This window comes from Amblyomma maculatum, chromosome 10 (assembly GCF_055883805.1).
Source record: "Amblyomma maculatum isolate TAMU_Amacu chromosome 10, ASM5588380v1, whole genome shotgun sequence".
Taxonomy (NCBI): Eukaryota; Metazoa; Arthropoda; class Arachnida; order Ixodida; family Ixodidae; genus Amblyomma; species Amblyomma maculatum.
Genome location: NC_139353.1, coordinates 50,214,449 through 50,236,326, shown reverse-complemented (window position 1 = coordinate 50,236,326; position 21,878 = coordinate 50,214,449). Strand labels below are relative to the sequence as shown.

The following is a 21,878-nucleotide window of genomic DNA, read 5'->3' as shown; positions in this document are numbered from 1 at the left end:
CACCGATGGTGTGATCACGTGAGTCGTACTTTGTTGACTGCCAACGAAGCCCATGAAAGGGTGCGCAAGTTGAAATAACATCAGTATGACCCTAGACAAACAAACGAAACTGGAAGGCGGTTTGAAAGTCGAATTTCATGGTTTGCGAACATCAGTTGATCACTTGAAAGTGTCGCTGGAGCTCGGGAAAATCCCGAGTTTTGACAAACTCGAATGCCGGATGTCCTCGAGTTTAGACAAACTCGGAACGTCCGGCATGAGGTCTCAGCTCTTACTGAATTTGAGCCACTAATAAATCGTAATCATGTGCAAGAAAGACCATGTCATATACACGGGTAAAGAATGTCATCGTTCTCCCAATTGGCAACATATTGTAGACATTTATCTCAGTAGATGGAGTGGTAGAAACTGCAGTGAAACACTTTCTCAAATTGTTTCTCTAAGGCACACACTAACCAGAAGAACATTTAAAGCACCGAATCAAATGTGTACACTTCTCAAATTGAAAACCGCCCAAAAATGTTGCAAAGCATCCTAAATGGACTGTACTAAACTCTCAATATGCACAAGCTCAAGGAATTGCGTCAAATAGTCTATAAAAGACTCATGAAAGCAAGCGTAAGACCTCCTATAACACAGCCTTAAACAGAAAAACATGAAATAGACTTTCAATGTTGCTCAGACAGCAACCTACAGGGCACACAAGAATGGAATTCATAACTATGGAGATTTCCTGGTCTTGTTATTTTCAATAGAATACCGAAGTGCAGCCGTTCTAGGATATAATGCCCTATGGCATTATATCCTAGACCTTCATATATAATACCCTATGGTTTAACGGAGGTTTAACAATGACATCTGTTCTTGAGAGTACAATGTGTTGCGCTCTGCATGTAAAGAGAAGAGCAAAGCAGTTCATCATTTATGATGATGTCAATCGCTTGTTGGGATGGGTTAGTGAAACTTATGTTTTTCTTATATGCCTTTGAGCTTGACTGAAATTAGTTACATTGTGTAAAATGCTTAAGTCAGCATTGTCACCATCCACTGTGGAATAAACTGGGAGACATAGCCTCATGCGATGGTAGCATTCACGTTGACTACTGTTCCTGCCTTTGAGCAAGGATAAATCCGTCTCCATTATTTCTCGGATGAAGCTAGTTCTGTGGTAGATGCGACCAATAAAACACAGAATCTCCGCGCAGATATCACTCAACATAAATTCTGACGCACTGCGGCATGTTGGGAATCTATTCTAATCCACTGGGTTACGTTAATACTGGATCTTTTTATGTTCCTATCACAACCAAAGTTCCAGACTGACGCACATATCCAAACAAATGTTAATCTGTGAATTTAGAAAAGAACGTCGAGAGTGAGAAGAGTGTGCACCTGGCGCCAGCTTACGGAGATTGTAGTGGCAAATCTGGGTTTTGAGGCAGCAAAGCGACCTTTGAGACTTCTATAGTGCTGTAGGCTCTCTTCAGTTCTACAAGCCAGCATAGTAGGTATAATTGGTTAGGGAGGTGTGCCGATATAAAACACGCTAAAGTGACCCGATGGGATGTTACCAGTGGGAAGTCAGTAAGTATTTTACATACGAGGTGAAGCCGTTAGACGATGTCGAAACAAACAAGGTCATCAAGATTGAAGTCACGGCTCAGATTAACAAATGCACCTTTTTGGTCGAGAAATTCAAATATATGTTCTCTAAGCTCAGCTACTTTGGTCATCTGATGAGAAGAGAGGAGTCGCTGGAGAAAGATTTGATGTTGGGAAAGGTTGAGGGTCGCCGGAGAAGGGGTAGGCAGCGAACGCGATGGTTAGATGGCATTCTCGAGGCATTGCAGATGAAGCTATGTGATGTTAAGAAGATAGTGAGAGACCGGAAAGCGTGGCGTGACATGGTCCATAGGGTCACGAAGAGTCGGACACGACTGAACGCCTGAACTGAAAATTGTACTTTAAGTAAGAGGATGTATTTGCAGAGTTGAAGAACGACATGCTGCGTTAAAAGGCTCGTGCAAAACCTAAAGATGCTACAAGGAAGAAGTCGTAGAAATGCCATAAAAGGCGCATTAAAATGACCAGGTCATAATGTTTTCCTAGGTAGGAGGTAGGAAGTAGGCTTTTTTGTTTGCTTTAGGAATCAAAATTGCATGACTTCGAATCTTAACAGTTGTCGGACAGCCGTGAAAAGGAATGGCTGAACGTACTCGAATGCTTCCAACCTAGCCACGCGAACTGTTCCGAGTTGCTCAACCTCAACCTAAGCCTGAGTGCTGCATTCTGCTACGTGACTGTTGCGCATGAAGCGATGAATGCTGCTATGAGCAGAATGCAGTTACGAGCAGAATACAGCTACGAGTAAAGCGAGCTACAACTTTCACATTCTGCGAGTGCATTTATTCAGTGAATTCTGCCTGGCAGGGGCGAGATCGCGCTCCTTGTATATTCGCAGTTCCACTTTTACTGTGGTGTGGTTGATTTTAACGGGTGCGCGGTAGTAATTATTAATTATTTAATTAAGCACGAAACTGTCAGTAATAAGCAGTAAATAATAATTTAGTAAATTATTAATAATTAGTCATTCATTAATAATTCAATATTTTTTGCAGTACTTAATTTTGTGTACATTTAATAATTTATTACCTAGTTATTATTTACCCATTAGTAAATATTAGCATTCAGTAAATGGTTAATTACTCAGTCATTCATTAGCAATTGATCATTGATTGGCATATGCCCATATAAGGCACGCATTCGCGCGTACTGTGGTGGTGCTCTGTGATTGGTCGATATCTCCATGACGTCATCTCATCCCGACCAATCACAGCCGCCGCAAAAGCCTGACACTTTTGCTGACGACAACGATGAGGCAATAAAGGCTTTCGCCTTAAAAATTTGATTCTCGTCAAGGGTTTTCTTCAGGAGTATGGTGCAGATATATAACTTCGAGACCAGCTCATAGTATCGTTTTAAACCAAGCCAGCCGTTGCTACGAACACGGGCTACCGAAAAACAATGTTGCGCGTCTGTGACGACCACATAACGATCCCTCCGCGCGTGAGCAAGTTCGTCACAGTCGAATGTGATCACAGCACCGGGACGGTGTCATTGGTGAAGCGAGGAGAAGGAGGAGGAAGATGAGGAGGAAAGGCAGGGAGGTTAACCGCCTGTCACTGCTTCTCACTCGACAAGTTTGTGTAGCTCGGGGCCTTGTGAAATTTGTCCATCGGCGAGCCGAAGTGCTAGGGACAAACTTCACGTGTAATCCCGAACAACTGAAAGCGAACACAACGGTCACCTAATTTTTAACTACTTGGAGAGTGTACAGGCCGCTTTATCTAACACGTCAGACCTCGACCATGAAAACATTGCGATTACATACATGTTTGTGCTTTTGTTAGTATTTCACTTGCGATTTATCTATATTGTCACACCGCTGTCCATCTTCTGGCGCCACCAAGTGGCTGAACCATGCATTGACATGTGGCTGAGCGTTGGCCTCTTCTTTCTCGAGTTTTGGTTCATTACAAAGGCCAGCTCGGTACCCATACTGATAGCAGGATAGTATACCCATAATGATAGCAGGCTAACTTGGCTGGCCATTATGACCAGCCAAGCTAAATGTGTAACGCAGGATAAGCAATCGTTATCACTCACTGTTGAGTTTGCCCCATTTACTTGCAGATAATTGGGCTTTAAATGTAGAATTTGTTCCTTTGACAAACGTGTGCGAAAAAAGAGTCTAATTTATTGATAAAGTGGTCTGAAGTGGTTAAAGTACACGGTCTAGTAACGTTTCTGTCTGTCGCGTCCCAAACAACTATCACGGATCAATTGCATATTGCCTCGAAACACGTTTACAGGTGAAGGGGCAAGTCTTTACGTTCTCAATAAGCAGCAATGAGCCATACCAGCAGAAAGTGCACATCTACGAGACCATTTCCGAGATAATTATTGACATGAACGCCACCTAAAATGTCTAGAGAAAATTGTTTGCCACTTATAGAGCCCGAGGATTATAGAAATCTATCCGAAGGTTAAACAGGCAGGTTGAACGAAGCTATATATGTAGGAAGAATTGATTGATGCCTTACACTATATGGAAAGTCGTGAAAAGTGACCCGCATATTAATAAAAGCGCCTACGGTTGAGAGCTTTCAAAAAGCGCTACAGAGATCATGACTTCATCACTGCAGTTTTTGCTTCAGTAACACGCCTACTAGACCAATAACAAAAAAGCAAACACACCAGCCGCCGCAACAGAAGACCCGAGTGACGCACAAAGTAACCAATGGATACAATGCACCGCACGTTTGTGCTGACTGCAATGTCACCAAAACAAACGTCGTGCACGTAGAGGAAACCCAATTTCATCTCAGCAGACAGCGAGCGAGTGCGCATATGTTGATTAACGATTCCGCTCCAAACAGATTAAAATTTAATCGGTATTTTCAGTCCGGGCCGTAATCCAGTGGATTCGACGCCGGAGCCTAAACGTCATTGACATGGACGTTTGCGTTATGAGGTAGAAGGGAAGACTAAAACCCGCATTTATGATCAGCAAACGAAAGGAAATTCGTATGTTGAAGAAATTACTTGGAGGGCGCTTAACCTTCGCGTTAACAATGAAATGCGATATAGCGTTTTCCTTCTTTTCTTAGATTACTTTTACTCATAGACGCGCTGCTACATCAAACATGTCACAACACATTCTATAACTCTCCTCTGACTTGCCTGGAATAAAGATGGAGATTTGCCGCCTTATGTAATATGCTCGTCTGCAAGCAAGGGCATTGTCTGATCCCCAACCTCACTTTATTTTATTTTGGTATGCACCTCATTTAAAAGCAACATATTTCTAATTGTGACTTCATTTCTCTCGTCCGCTGATTTCATGTTAAGAATATGTCCTATTCTGTTCACAATCCTAGTTTCCTTGACGATATCAATTAAAGGAGATGTTTGCTGTGCTCTACGACATAATGCGTCCCTATAGCATCTCTGCTTAGCCGTTCTGGTGAAAAAGTTCGAAGAACAGGGGATCCTGGGGATTTAGCTGATGTTATAGGTGTATTTAGACCTTTAAGTAATCTGAGTGGAGGCAACCTCTCCTTTTGCCTCCGCATAAAAATTGTGGCTGACACAGCCAAGGAAATCAGCAGCCGCCTTTTCCTTTTCTCCTCTTCATACTCGTTTCCTTTTTCTTTTTCAAAAGTTTTTCTGCCTCTTCCTTCGTTCTAAGTGCCTTCCATTTTCCTTATGTCAAAGTTTCATCCTTATTGTTCTAACTTTCCTACCTCCTCCTGTCTTCTTGACACTTTCATTTCTCCTGCCAATGAGGGATTACTATTCGTTGTGTAACTGCTCTTAGTTTGCAAATATTCCGTTATTGTGATGATGTAAATGTGGCGAAGGCAGGATTTAGAAAGTTTGTTCGGCCTAATCGTAGGCCTTCATGGTGGACTACTTTCTCCGTTTTAACCAATCGTGTACTGAAGGGAGAGTGCACCACGAATCACTCAATGTCCTCAACAAAAAACGTCATAACGTTTTATGCTTACACGTGAACCAGAGTGACGACGTTGAATGAACTACGTTGCTGATACTTGCTCACCCTATTCAGAAGATCCTCACAGAAAAAAATCGACCGAGGCTGGATCGAAGCTCGATAAGAAAAAAAAAAACTTGCAAATGGAGACCTCTTTCAAACGTATTTTAAAGGTATGAACGTAAAAACCTGACAGGATCCCAGTCGAAAAAAACTACAGAACTGTTTCAAAAATACGACAAAATATCCTGTAGTTCTGTCGTAACCATCAGATTTTTCTGTAGTTCTGTAGTACTTTTCTGTAATTCTGTAGTTTTTCTGTAGTGTATATCTGTTGTCTGTAGTTCTGTAGCACTTTTGTGTTGTAACTACAGAAATTTCTGATGTTACTACAGAATGTTTTGTTGTCACAACAGGTTTCCCGTCAAAAACCGCACAGAAATTCTGTCGTAACATCAGACAATTTTCTGTAGTTTTTTCCGACTGGGGAATAATAAATGTTGGAGAAATCTCAGTAAGCATTGCCCAAAACTGATGCTTCGGTGATATAGGTGATATACGGGGAGAAAATTCAGACGAGAATCTCAAGTATGTGACAGAAGAACTCCTACATGATTTAATAGAACACAACGTGACAAATCTATCGAAACTGGATGATACAGAAAAGAAATTGCTGTCCAACACACTGTCCTTAACTTCACACCCAGCACTCTGCCTGATGCATTAAAAGCAACGCGAACAAGCATGACACCAAGGTCATGTTTTCCGAATCTAGACCTTTGCTAATAAAGGCCGGTTGAGAAGTGGTTGTTGTTGGAAACGGGAGGAAAGGGAGATTCGGCAAGTTCAACTGCCTCCTCAGGGGCGAGGGATCACCGTCGTTGCGCCGAATCGAGGGAAAGGGATTAAAAGAAGGAAATGAGCAGGTCTAGGGAATCAAAGATGCCACAACCCAATCACGTATGTCTAATCTGATATCGATATTCTACTGAGGATTAACGTATGCTGATGGTAGTTTTCAACAACTTGCAGCTCTTCTGCTCTGTACAAAGAATGTCTGCTCACATATTGCACAACAATGAGAAAAATGATCTCTTTAATATCTCACCCTCGTACTATGGCGCACGCGGAAGACGCAAAGATGCATATATAATGATCGCATATTACCCGGAGTCGAGACCCAAAGCTACATTGGTACAGTCTCCCATCTCTGTGTGTAGCTGACACTAATAGTTTCACAAAAGGGAAACACCACAGGAAGGCCAATTACAAGAGTTACTGGCCGTTGAAAAAATATTAAACACAAAAAGTGCTGTATAAAAACTGGTATAAAACAGGTTCCTATATTGGTAGTGGTACAGTAGAAAAAAAGCGCCAGAAAACAGTTAATTTGACTATGTGCGCTTCATTGTATACTGGCGTATAATATCGTGCATCTTAGGTGTGGAAAAAATAGTAAAACCATGTTGAAAACAGTGTAACTTACATTGCCTACCTCCGTGTGATCGCCGCACTACACTTAGGAATGCACAAGAGCAGTCAGTAGGAAATATAATACATTGTATACAACAGAAGAAATACAGACATAAAATTACATTTTGTTGGACGCCGAGCCATGGGAGAATCAGCGGCATTATGAGAGAGCTGATGTATGTGCTGCATATGCCCTAAATGCTAAAACAAACAATAAACACATATAGCATGACTATATATAAACCTTAGGCAAAGAAAACTAAGATAAAAATGCCAGGCTTTGTGGAACAATGAAACAAACAATACACTGCATTTTGTCACAAGAATCATTGAGGAAATAAAATTAACCATTATCAAAATCTTTTCATTGAAGTAATGTTTTCTCGCCTCCGCATGGAACACACATTTATCAATCGATTTCATACTCAAAAAATAATATCAAGCAATACGTGAAGGGTGCTGGGATGAGCTCACAATAAAACATATTTTATTCTCGTAAAGAAGTTTAAAAGCTGTGGAAAAAATATTCTTTTACACAGTTCTACATCAAATATATATAGTACCATCCCGCATTTCTCCTAGCCGCGAATGCACTTCCCGATATTTCCTGTGTTTCTCGTGCTCCTCAGACTAACTATGATATCTAACTTTTTGTCCCTCTACGAACAAAAAAAAAACACTTCTCGTGCTTGGCGCATGGTAGCCTGTGTCGCGTATGCGTCATGAAACCCAAAACAACACACATCCCTTTATAGTCCTGTGCTTCGAATTTCGTTGGCTGGAGTGCTAGAGAGCTACACATTCTGCTTGAAGGGCATGTAGCTGCGACTGCGACAACATACAAAACGCTACTTTCCAAACGGGTGATAGTTATACTCTTCTTGTAGCAAACGCACAACGTATTCAAAACAGTGATTTGAGTTAATCTCCAATATAATTCGACGAGACTGTGCGAACCGTCCGGCCCTTCACTATGCCCCTATCAGCTCAGTAGATCATGCAATCACGAATAGTTGTTGGCGATAAAGGTTACTAAATGACGCAAACCTATCGCCGGAGTCGCTTGCGATGCTGTCTCTATATATCGTTGCTCGAGTCGGCGACGCGTGATTCTGAGGAAGGAAATTAAGTACTTTCCACTGAAAGGAGCAGCACGAAAGCACCTACGTGCCTAGAAATATGCATCTAAAGAAGTAAAACAGATGTATTTCAATGCAGCAGTTCTTTATTCACAACAAAAGTAGCACAAATTAAGCGCACGCTGTGCTGTCCCGTAACCACACCAGCGGAATCGTGGAAAGCACGGCGCTTAAATTATGTGCTTCCACGATCAGTACAGTCTAGTAGCGGCCATCTCACCGCAGCAGGGGTGCTCCGATGGAGTGTTTCCTTCTGCCTTTTTCTTGAACGCGGCAGTCGACATCTTTTGATCTCGGCATTATCACTGAGCATGGGATATATGGGAAGCTAAGTTTAGGGCCCATTCCATTTTATTAAGTTGTAGCCATGGTTCTGTAACAACCGCATGAGACTTTTCTACCAGCTCACGTCCGACGTGGCCGTTCGTTTTTTTTTTTTTTTCAGCATTTCAAGAACGCCTTTGAAATTTAAACAAATACCACATGACTGCCCCTTGCACTACCGTATTGTAACACTGTTAAATGCGTTTTGAATCACTGAAGCGTGCACTGAAGCGGTCGATACCACCGTCAGCTGCCTTGACAGTGCATAAGCTTATTGCGTCCATACATGGAAAGCGCCAGCCAAGGCCAGTAATAAATTACAAGCAGTCCACCGACAGAGAACATAGCCAGAATTTTGAAACAAGCTGTCACACTAACACAAGAACAATGGACTTAAGAATTACGAAAGTTGCCTAATTCAAGGCAACGTCTGTCTGGTTTATCTGTTCTATCGCGCCAGCAATTCAACCGAGTGGCGGCTGCTCAGATGTGCAAAGATTAGCGCGTTCGTTTCGTACGTGCCCAATGCTGCTGGAAGCCCTGCAGTATAGTATCATATTAATGCAGCCACCAGAAGTTTATTTTTATATATTTCTCGGGCTTTCTTCAGACCCCGGAAAAGAACCCACATCGGAAGTAAATTGGTAGAAAAATTGGGTACGTCGTTTCTAAACCACTGCAAATTAATTAAACGCGCTTGGCCGCCATCTGTATGAATATTCAACATTTGGCGTAATAAATAACTAATTAGCGTGAATTAAAAAAAATGTTCTAAGGAGCACTACATGGCGCCAAACATTATGTTGTTGGTTTCACCAAGCTTTGCGTCAGTTGTTTTTATTCCTTGTTTGAAGTTCCGTGAACACCTTTCACAAGAAATCATTTTCTCCATGCTTCAAAAAATCGTCAATACAGCATTTTTATGTTAATCATTCCTTTTTTAACCTGAGGACGCATCAGTTTTCAGCTGTTTCTGACAACACTATGCAAAATTTATAGGATAAATATAAAACTTTATTCTTTTTTTTATCAACACGACCTACTTGATAAAAAAAAAGGTTATACGAAAGTCGAACGGAATATATTTTTTATTGTACTTTAAGGGTTCAAGGGCATTAGAAATATTACTTTCACAGAAAAAACGTGCCAGAATGGCAGAAATGTGTGTCATGCTTCATATTCAGACGAGTTCATGCCGAGGTGTTTTTCCCGTAGACAGGAATGCGATTGAAGACGTAGAGAAGTGTGCAAATGATTTAAAGTTGCATACTGGGGCGATTCTGTGTAGAGCTTTGAACATTAGTGTGAGTATACTATAGCCGTTGGTCTTCCAGCTCAACCTGCGGTTTTTCACCGGGCCGTCCAGCGCTGCAACAACACCAGCATGAGAACTGCCAATGGATTCTGTGGTTCCAAAAATGCCGCGGCCGAATTTGAATCCTCTGGACCTAAGGGGGAAACCTTGCAACCTCTGAGAACCGCCAGAGTATCGTAGGCCCTGGCAAAAGTAGCGTTGGCTTGTTCGAGTGGTAACTGGCACGAAGATTTGAAGCATGTCTCGTAGCACTTGATTGCTCCTTCGTACTCTCTGAAACGAAGCGAACAGTTCTACAGTTAACTTGTTGCACAGAAAGTGGTTCATTTCAGTCGTGAATTATAGATCAGGATAAGTTCACTGAGCCAAATTATTTTGTTACTACCCTGCCCGAAGTACAAGTATTCATGAACAAACTGAACAACGAAACCAAAACAAAACCGTGTTCCCAACACAATCTTGAAATACTTATGACGTCCCTTTTATTTAACTTTGCCTTTACACTGATGGCTTTGCTGTGTTTTACTACAGAACAACGGCAAAACAGAAGCTGTAGGACGCTTATTATACAGATCTCCTCCTACCTAGGAATGAATATCAGGCTACAATTCCGACGTGTCCACGATTCGTAATAACTACGCGAAAATGAGAAAATTAATAAAAAATGAATTCCTATCGGGCTTGCAGAACTTCTAGAGCTCCCTCTTCCGAATACCAATCATTTCAAATACTAAGGCAGATACACAGGGTACTCGCGAATGTTTCGATTAAATTTTAGGGATGGCTACCATCTCCGCGGTACTTGTGTAAGAACTGTGAATAATATGCATTTGGATGAGCAGGTTGGAATCATTAGAAACGCATAAAACAAACCATGACTGAAGTTTTGTCGATCTACCCCATTTTGCTTAACAAAAATACGCGGCAAGGAATGATTATTCCATCAATGAAAAACTTACTGGCAAAAGGGATGACCTAGAGGGGGCCGCGTCTGTCCAGCCTCAAAGCGGGGTCGGTTTGAGTCCAAACAGGTAACAAGTTTTATGCGGTCAATACACCTTGAGGCAACTGCGAAACCTGTGGGAAAGATGATGGTTTAAAATGAGAAACCAACATCCTTACGCGTCGTTCTGTTTAACGGAATATTTGCGAACCACTGAACGGCATTACATATGTTATTCTATGCTACTTTCCACAATGAGATGAGTTGTGTTTTTATTGAGTCGAAAGCGTTATGCGCCTCATGAGACACCAAACCTGAGGCCGAAAGTAGTGCGCAAAATGCGACCGGTGGAAGTGGTTCTAGTGGCGTGGTAACAAGTATAAAATTTTTGATTTACTCAAACATAATAAAGTACAAAATAAAAATATCTGTAACTAAAGTTAAATAACCGTGAGCAACAAAAATCAGACAAAAGTAAAAGGATAAATGATACATTTGATAAATTTACTAACTATATTGATAAAGACAAAAATCATGATTAAAATAAAATAAAATATAATTGTATGGATCCTAAAAGCTACGAAACGCAGAACGAGCTCATAATGAAAGTAGGCCAGGAGCTACTTATGCTTTCTCGCTTCCGCACGGAAGGAGCTTGAAGTGCACCCATGCAATGTTTTTAGATATGTGATGTTGTAACATGGACCAATAGTTCGCGTTTTTCTCTTCCGCTTGCTAATAGCTAGAGCAATCCTCGGAGAGGTTAGAAAATAAGAACTGCTGCGCGATTGGGACAATACTCACGTGTGTCGGGTGAATTCTGCTTGGAATAAGAATAGGCAAAAGGTTATTATGAAAAAAATACAAGCATACTACCCATTTTGCATCCCAGCAACAAAATAAGCAAGCAGGTTGGATATAAGTTTGCTCGCTTGATTAGGTATTCTATCTTTTCGCACCTTTATCCGGAACGAGCATGTGCTATTATGCAATCTTTTTTTTTTTTTTCAAAAGGTGAATCGTGCACGATACGTACAGACTAAGAATTACTATGTTGCTATAAGGATGGTAGTCTATTTTGTTTTTTTTTTACGCATTTTATTAACATGTACCGAGATAAGAGAGGCTGAAATGGGAAATATATACTGAGAGACGAGTCTGCTCGACCAAAACCTCGTGCACAAAAGGAAGCTAACCAAAATAGCCGGAGAGGTAGCTGGAAATCAAGGGTTCACGCCACCCTCTATGGTGGCCGATTTATGGTCAGAGAGTTAGAAAGAAAGTGGTTCAATAATTCATTGATTCACTAACACTTCAAGTTTTTGAAAGGCAGCCGCTAACGATGAAGTCGTTCAACTTATCGAAATGAACGTAGCATCTTTCTTTAATACTTGCTTTTCGCCATCAAAAAGCGACTGCCGTCCCTTTTTATAACTAATGCACCGGAGTAATGGCAGTGTATATTTGGTAAATTTCAGTGATCATGTCTTTAATGTGGCCTCATAACGAGATCATCGCGGAGCAATTACGCGTACATTACAAAATAAGACGGCAGAATGTCAAAGTGGAGTTTTTTTTTTTTTCGTGGTTAGAACTTACAGGTCAGAAAAGACAATATATTCACTCTAAAAATTAGATGGAATAAAATATTGCCTAACACCGTACGGTCAGTTAACAATATAAACTTGTGCGTGAATATTGCAAATATGCGTTTAGGGAATTCTCGAGCGAGGCAAGCTGCAGAAAAAGAAGGCACTGCCGCTTTCTTTTATTTTGGATCTGCGTTCATTTTGGTGGTACTTCAGCGTCTATTAAAAATGTACTGATCGTGGCAAGCTTAGTGAAATAAACGTCGTATTGTTTAGTTTTCTCCGAGTATATTCACAAAAAATTATAGCTTTGTTGTTTTCGCATTTTGAACAACCTTGTGCAACCATTGATGCAAAAAAAAATCTATTTAGGTCCGACTGTACGAAGAGACATTAAATTCTGACTAATAAGTAAATAGCGCTCAACTTTCTAGGACACTAGAGCAGTCCAGTAGAGAAGGCTGCTACCGATAAATGATAAACTTTGCTCCTTTTTATCAACGACCGAGTTTATACAATTTGGCGGCCTTTTATTTTTATTCAAAAACGTAGTATCATATGGCACAATCCAGCTATATAGCAGCTCACATATATATTGCCGCCAAAGGCCATTCTGAGACCATATCTGGGTAAAAATGGTTATTGCACCCGGATGGCCATGTTTGGCTTAACAGCCATTGACATCACAACAATAATCACGACGTCTTTCCGTGGCAGTGGAGAAGGACAGAGTCATAAGTTTGTCTTATGTGTTTGATGATTGTTTTCTATGTTTAAATAAGAAATGTCAGTCAACTACTTGCGCAATTAAGTTATTTTAAGCAAGATCATTTCCTGATTTATGCCTCTAAGCCAAATGATATTTTTACTTGCTCCCATGGTTTTCTCTTTAAAAATTTATCATGCCCTCTCTTTCAGGACGTGACAGCGTCACACTGTCACTATCCACCGACTACAGGACCTCAACACAGACATGAACATGACGATGAATGCTCGCGACATTTTTTTTTTCGATGACGCATTGCACCTTTTCGGAAACCACTCATTTAAGGGACTGCTAAATTAAAGATGCCTATAACCAGAACAAATTATGGGCGCAAAACACTGTCTTTCCAGGCTAAAAACATGTTCAATAGAAGAGATATCCCCATAAATTACTATCAACCCTTTTCTGCATTCAAGAAAGATTGTAAGAAATTTTTTTTGTGAAGTGATATTGCATACTCTCAGTAATATTAATCCGCCCGCGCATGCTTTAGATGATTTGTTCGTCAATGTTTCTTTGTTTGCTTACCAGTGAGTTATTGTACTTAAATTGTTTGTCCAGTGTAATCTGTAATTGACTGTCTATTTGTTTACTTGTCTTATGGTTTAAATATAAAAAAGGGAAATACTCACCTGTCTGATATAGGGTTTTGTACTGTGTACATTTCTTTAACTTTCATTATTTTTGTATGCCTGTGATACTCATCGTAAAATTGTGCCTATTAGGTGTCTTCATTATATTCATATTGTACCTACATATAATTATTTTGCACACACTGCACACAAATGTCAGTATTGTTTTGTTTCTTTCCTTTTATGTCCTGATCAAGGCTACAGTTGTGTGCCAGCCTGCCGCAATATTGTATTTTCGATGCTTACTGATCATGTAGCAGTGGGCTGAGGCCACGTCAGGCGACCGCGCCTTTAGCCTCAGCCTCCTTTTAGGCAAATGCCTAAGAAACAAATAAAAAAAGAAAGAAAGAAAGAAAGGCGGTTTTCTGGCCAAATGTTACTGGCCTAATGTCACATACCACGAATGAAATGAATATAAACCAAACAAAATTTCTTCAAAACTGCCTTTCCTTTCTTATTGGACACTTGAATGAATAAGCTTTCAGAGTTCACTTGAATTCAGATCGGCCGCACTGGCACCCGGAGTAAAATCTGCGTACTTATGTCAGAAGGGAAAATGTTTGGGCGTGTTGGTTCATCGTCAACAAACCAAAGCGCAAAAAACGACGAAGGACAAGATGAGGACGGGACAAGCGCTACGTAACAGTACATACGTCCACTGACGCAACACAAATGAGGGAAACCGTGGCTCGGACTGCCTCAAACTCGACGAAACGGCAGTCATCAAGTGCGAGACAATGGTCTCATTTCGTTTACGACTGCTGATGACAGCTGGGGAGCATTTCGCTCTGACTGCTGAAAAATTAGATCTCGAGGAGCTGGATTGGGAGAGGTAGCTAGCAAGAGGTTTTAGCTAGGAAGCCTGAAATAGAAGGAGATGTAGCGAACAAAGTAGAAGGAAGGCCATATATAATAGAAAACAGGAGCCAGCAGATGAAATGAAGAGAGACAGAGAGAGTCCAGGTGCTTTTCGCCGGATGGTGCAAAAATATCATGGAGCATGTAATTGGTGATAAGCGATTATCAGTAAAAACGTTTTAGGGAGAAGAGTGAATGCTGCCCTTGTAAAGACAAAGATCAGGATGTCGAAGAGTGCATAAGGGCACAATCTGGTGATGGTAGCAGCGGGACTAAATGATGTGCTCAGGGATGACGCAGCACAAATGGCGGAAAAGTTAGAAGAGGAATTTATGGGGATATATGGACGATAGCACACCAAGTGCAGATCGTGGTGTGTTGTTCCGAAGGTGCTAGGAGAAAACGAAAATTTTGCAAAGGCCGTGGTGCCTGTAAACGGTAGATAAAAAGTTAAGCTTTGAAAGAAGGGTTCGGAATGGCAGACATAAACAGGGAAGTGAGTGGAGCAGGCTCTGGGAAGGGCTATAACTCAGATGATATTCATTTTAACGGAAGAATGGAAGGAGAGATCGGCTGGCGCCTGTCGTGCGGGGCGGTAGCTTATTTTGGGGGGTCAGCGGAGCCTCCGTGCAAAGGCATAGGTGGAAGTAAACCAGAAGGGTAACCTTGGACGCTGAGCCCAACAAAATGCCAAGTGGAGGTGCAGAAAGGTAACTGTAAAAAAGAATTTTAACACTAGGATCAGTCACATAAAAATGAGAGGGGGTGAAAAGAGAGAGAATGGGTAACAATGAAGCAAGATCTAAATAAACAATGAAATAGGTGTGCACACTATATTCCAGTTACATATCAGGTGTCTAGAAGATCCACCTTTCATTGATGGCACATCCGGGAAGGATGAAACAGCACAACAACGAAGTCTTGTTGATCCACCGTGAAAGGAATTAGTAAAGAATTAAATATATCAAAGAACATTGCTTGGTATCAGGAACAATTGCCGGTAAAAGGACATGGATATGAGCAGTTTTTTTTTTTTTGGGACAGAGGCAAATACAGGCAGAAAAACAGGTGCTTCGTTAAATGCCGCAGTGACGATATAAACTAGTTTAGAGAAGATGCCGGTAGTTCCATTGAGGGACATGAACCACCACATTGTTGATGTGAATAGTTACATGCTTTGTAACTGGAAGCTGTTACTAGATTTACGTGAGCAACACAATCAAGTTATTGTAAATAAAGAAACTAATTGTGAGGGAGAAATCGCATGGGAATTCTGGGACCAGCAGACGAGCATTGACTACTGCTTAATGCCGCAAGGAATTTATAACAAGTTCTCAAAGATACGAATGAACGAAGACAGGAGTATAGTCCCGGAAGTGATCATAAATGTACAACTCTGCCGATGGGGGCCCCGAATAAAAGGAAAATTCAGTAAAAAAAAAAGTAAACATAAAGTTAAACGACAAACAAATAGCGATAAATGGGAGCAGATGCTCAGGAAGTAATTGGGAAACACCCTAACGAAAAGTCGGATAATAAACGGCTAAAAATAGTCATAAATTACAAAATTAAGGAAGTACCGGTATCAAAACGCTGTAATGGAAAAAATGCCACGAATCTGATGTATTAAGCAAATTAGGAAAGCCATCGAACAACGACGGGTAGCTTCAAGAGAATTCGCCGAGAGGCAGAGAAGGCAAGGCACTGTTATCTCAGGAGGAAAAAAAAAACAATGATGGGACTCTTGTGGAGGAACTAAACTAGGAATACAGGGCCCCATCCAAAGTAAAGTAAAGCAGTCAGCAGATCAGCGGACGGCTAAAATTCGTGATTCAACTGAAGATAAATCATATAAATATTGGAACTAAATAAGCCGGCCAGGTAAAAAGAATCGAACAAGGAAGAAATGCAAGATACCGAGAGAAGATAATTGGAGGAGGGAGCAGGCACTGTAGACTAATTTGCATCAGGGATAGTTGAGTAAATAAGGAACGGCGATAGGGAAACCCCCTTCATGGATCACTGCCTTGTCGTGGCGGAGGGGCTTGCGAAACTCAATGAAGTCGTGAGCTCTGCTGTGTAGGGCCACCCAAGATAGACAGGTCACGGCAGAGAGTTCTGACAAAATGTGATTCACTGGAGAAGGTAATGGCAACCCACTCCAGCATTTCCTGCCAAGAAAACCCTATGGCCAGTCACAATACCATTAATGATATGGCGCCGGAAGATGAGCCCCCCAGGTTGGAAGGCGTCCCACATGTTACTAGGGATGAACAAAGGGCGATTCCTAGTAGCTCCAGGACGAATGAAGCGGCTGGGCTAAAGCCAAAAGGACGCTCAGTTGTGGATGTGTCGGGAAGCGACCGGAAAGTCCGATGTTGCAAGGAGATATATCACATAGCAACATGGAATGTAAGATCTATGACGCAAGTTAAACTGGATATCGTCAAGCGAGAAATGGACAGATTGAACATTGATATCTTGGGTATCAGCGAGCTCAAGTGGACCGGAATGGGAGAATTTAACTCCGGCGACCATTATGTTTTTTATTGTGGGCATGAATCCAAGAGAAGGAATGGGGTCGCTCTCATAGTAAACAGAAGAATGGGCAAAGCAGTGCTAGGGTACAACCCCAAAAACGACCGAATGATTTCACTTCGGATCCAAGGTCACCCTTTCAACATAACAGTTATCCAAGTCTATGCACCGACCACTACTGCTGAAGAAGCTGACGTTGAGAGATTTTATGCGGACCTACAATGCCTTTTAGACCGCACCCCATCATCAGACGTCGTTTTTCTCATAGGAGACTGGAATGCTAAGGTAGGGAGTGAAGAAATATCCGGAATTACAGGCAAGTTCGGTCTTGGTGAGCCAAATGAAGCTGGGCAGAGGCTAGTAGAGTTTTGTCAAGAAAACAACCTGACCATAGCGAATACTCATTTTCAACAGCACAAGAGGCGCCTGTACACATGGACTTCACCGGACGGTCTGTACAGGAATCAGATCGATTATATTATTTGCCGGCAGAGATGGAGAAGCGCTATACAAGCAGTAAAAACAAGACCTGGGGCCGATTGTGGCACCGATCATCAGCTTCTTGTTGCCAAGATTAAGCTTCGATTGAGGAAAACGCAGAAAACTAGAAGGCCTTTCAGGTATAATCTGGATCAAATTCCGTTAGAATATGCTGTGGAAGTGAGGAATCGATTTCAAGAATTAGATCTAGAAGACAAAGAGCCCGAAGAGATGTGGACTGATGTTCGTGATATAATACAAGAAGTTGCTACTAAGGTAGTTCCAAAGCAAAATAAATGCAAGAAAGCAAACTGGTTATCTGAAGAGGCTTTGCAAAAAGCTGATGAAAGGAGGATGGCAAAAGTTATGGGGGAAAGAGCAAGATACAAGGTTCTCTATGCGGATTTTCAGAAAATAGCAAGGAGAGGTAAGAATGCCTTCCTGAACATACAGTGCCAAGCAGTTGAGGACAACAGCCAATTAAGGAACACAAGAGCTCTGTATAAGACAATCACAGATATCAAAGGAAGCTTCTGTGCTAAGATGGGCGTGATAAAGGACAAACGAGGCAAGGACCTCACTGAAGCCGCAGAGATAAAGAAGAGGTGGCAGGAATACACAGAAGAACTGTACAAGAAGGACCCGAATGTGCAAGCCCAACATAAGACGGTTGTGATCACTGATCTCGAGCCGGGCATCCTGAAGAGTGAAGTTGAATGGGCCTTAGCCAGCCTTGCTAAGAACAAAGCTAGCGGAATTGATAGCATTCCAGCTGAGTTGCTTCAAAAACTCAACCATGACGCTGTTAACATTCTGCATACATTATGTCAGAAGATTTCGACAACCCTGCAGTGGCCACAGGATTGGAGGAGGTCAGTTTACATCCCCATTCCAAAGAAAGGCAGTGCCAAAGATTGTTCCAACTACCGCACGATCGCGCTTATTTCGCATGCTAGCAAGGTGATGTTGAAAATCCTCCAAGGTAGGCTGCAGCAGTATGTGGAGCGGTAGCTTCCGGACGTGCAAGCTGGGTTTCGCAAGGGCAGAGGAACTAGAGACCAAGTTGCCAACCTTCGCTGGATGATGGAAAAAGCAAGAGAGTTCCAGAAACCCATCTACTTCTGCTTTATTGATTATGCGAAAGGGTTTGACTGCGTAGATCACAGCAGATTGTGGCAAGCTCTCCAAGAGATGGGAGTTCCAATTCACCTCATCTGTCTCCTCAGGAAGCTGTATGAAGGGCAAGAGGCCACAGTCAGAACTGGACATGGTCTTTCTGATTGGTTTCCGATTGAGAAAGGAGTGAGGCAAGGCTGCATACTGTCTCCCTGCCTATTTAACCTATATGCAGAGTGCATCATGAGGAAGGCCGGTCTGGACGAGTCTTCAGCTGGAGTGAAGATTGCTGGAAAACGTATCAACAACCTTAGATATGCGGATGATACCACTTTAATGGCAGAAAGTGAAGCGGAACTCAAGAGACTTCTGATGCGCGTACAAGAAGAGAGTGAGAAGTTTGGGCTTAATCTTAACATTAAAAAGACAAAGATCATGGCGTCTTGCCCTATCAAGTCCTGGAGCATCAAGGGACAAGAAGTGGAAGCTGTGACAGATTTTCTCTTCTTGGGCTCCAAGATTACCTCGGAAGGAGACTGCAGCCATGAACTTAGGAGACGCCTGCTTCTGGGAAAGAGAGCAATGGTTAGCCTTGACCGCCTAGTAAAGAGCAGAGACATTAGTCTGGCAACCAAGATCCGTATAACTCGTGCTATGGTGTTTCCAGTTGTGATGTATGGATGCGAGAGTTGGACTGTGAAAAAGGCTGACCGCCGAAGAATTGACGCGTTTGAATTGTGGTGCTGGCGAAGACTCTTCAGAGTTCCTTGGACTGCCAGAAGATCAAATCAGTCAATATTGTCGACCATAAACCCTGACTGCTCATTGGAGGGTCAAATTCTAAAGTTAAAGCTCAGCTACTTTGGTCATCTGATGAGAAGAGAGGAGTCGCTGGAGAAAAATTTGATGTTGGGAAAGGTTGAGGGTCGCCGGAGAAGGGGCAGACAGCGAACGCGATGGTTAGATGGCATCCTCGATGCACTGCAGATGAAGTTATGTGATGTTAGGAAGATAGTGAGAGACCGGAAAGCGTGGCGTGACATGGTCAATAGGGTCACGAAGAGTCGGACACGACTGAACGACTGAACTGAACTGATAGGGAAACCCCTCTAAATGACGGAGCAAGACAGGACAGGACAGTAGAAAGCGGCTTAGAAACAAGCGATGTGAACTAGAAAAAAGGCGGAAAAATATTCCCAATCGCATATCCGCAGGAATAGACAAAATTATGATCAAGGTTATTATTGAACTTGGTGAAAGAAGAGAGGAAAATTGCTGAAGGCTTTAAGAACTGTGAACTAATAGGCAAATTTAGGACGCTCGCGCCATACTGATTTATTAAAGAAAAACAGATAGATTGCAAATAAATCCTTCCGGGCATTAAAACTTAAAATGCAACCTTGGGTCGAAAGCAATAAAAAAGTCGAAGAACTTCAAAATTGGTTCATAAATTGTGGGCACTTAGATGATGAACTGCTCGTGCCTACCCAATGCACGAACAATCGTTGGCTCACAATAGAGGAAAAGAAATAATAAACGAACTTGTAAGTATGCAGCAACCAAGGACGGGTAAATAAAGAGCATTAAACAACTGGTAATAAACAGTAGGTAAAAATTTGAGTAATGGAATGGAAGAAAGCAGTATGTACAACTATACTGAAATCAAATAGGCAGCTTAGGGAGGAATCTTCTTTTTATAACTAAAGGGACAGTTCCGTACATTTTGCCTATTAATAGAGCACGCCGTATAAAAAAGAAAAGTTAACCGAGAAGGTGACGCATGTGCAGTGCGTTGTAAATCTGTAGAAAGAAATTAGAATTTTATGCTTGAATGTGATGCAATCATCTGGATGTCGATAAAGGCGCAGTCACTCTCCTTGGTATTCTATAGTATTTAGAGATATCGGGGATCGGGTGAATAAATATGCGGTGGAGATCAGAAAAATCTATTGGAAGACTGGTGGCTGAAAAGAGAGATGAGATATAAGCTTAGAAATGTAGAAACCAAATTTACAAACTCAAATGCCGAAATAATTGAAAGATTTAGAGTACCATTCAAGTCATAAAAGGAAAACCACCAACTCGTGTGTATAAAGTCTGCTTATGTGCAGAAATGCAATATGAATGCCAGTTCCGTTACGAGTTCAGAGTTCCATTTCCTCAATACCATTGCTTGATTGCCGTTTCTATTGGTCAAATTCGTCGGAAGTAAACATTGAGGGTCACGGGAGCAAATGTTTGGAGGGACCTGCCCAAATTTGACAGTCAAAATTGAGGAGGCCATACTCAAATTAGATTGGACATTGATTTTGGTCAAATTCTGACGAAGTGCAATTTCAGGTGTGGCACTGAAAACCAAGTCGGCCATACTCAAATTAGGTTAGATACCAGTTTTGTCAAATTCTGACATCAAATTTTAGGCATCCCATTCAAATTTGGAGGGCATTCACAGGTTGGCCACACCTAATTACAGTGGATGCCAAAATTTGGTACTATCATGAAAATTGTCCATAGAATATATTACAGAGAATTACTGCGGACACATTCTGATGACAGGCTCTGCAGATTAAAAAATTATTTTTTTTTTTTTTGAGATCTGTGTTGCACTTTTACGTCAAATCATATATGCCGAAACTTCCGCCAGCGGTAAAAATATAATATTTTCGGTAGAACATTTTTATTGCGCTATGTAACTCAGAATCATTTTTATTTAGGGAAATAGTGTGGAGTCTCTTACAGAGCCAGACGCCGCTCAAACAGCTCGGACCTTACCTGTAACCGCGGACAAAAATACACCGAGGAATAGCCCGCAGGCCAACGATTTATCGGGGCTTCCCTATATATGAGCCTTCGTACGGGCGCGCAAGCAGCGCACACCAGACTGCGACACAAGGTCAAATGGGGCTTGCTCCGTCCGGTCCGGACAGTTCCCATGGGTCGTCGACGGGTGCCTCGATGCTTGGCGACAGAGGTGAGCGTGGAGGTGAGCCACGCGCAGGCGTCCGACGGCCAAGACAAGAGAGGGAAATTTCGTGGCGCGTCAGAAGGAGGCACGCTCCACCCCAGCCGCTGCCGTGGCTGGGCACGGAGGTGGCACAAGGTAAAGGAGAGTGATGGCCGAGAGAGAGGACAAGCGAGAAGGTCAGCC

General features: G+C 42.0%; 1 protein-coding gene across 1 annotated transcript in view; it reads right to left on the bottom strand.

The window, feature by feature from the left end:
* Positions 1–9,420: 9,420 nt before the first annotated feature.
* The window catches only part of LOC146176351 (uncharacterized), a 41,788-nt gene continuing 29,330 nt past the window's right edge, over positions 9,421–21,878 (bottom strand). Inside the window, exons 6-7 of the mRNA XM_084580943.1 lie at positions 10,768–10,885; positions 9,421–10,081 (exon numbers count right to left, since the gene is read on the bottom strand). Of these exons, the coding sequence (XP_084437069.1) occupies positions 9,844–10,081; positions 10,768–10,885 (356 nt within the window). The 3' untranslated portion in view covers positions 9,421–9,843. The remainder of the gene's footprint in view (positions 10,082–10,767; positions 10,886–21,878) is intronic.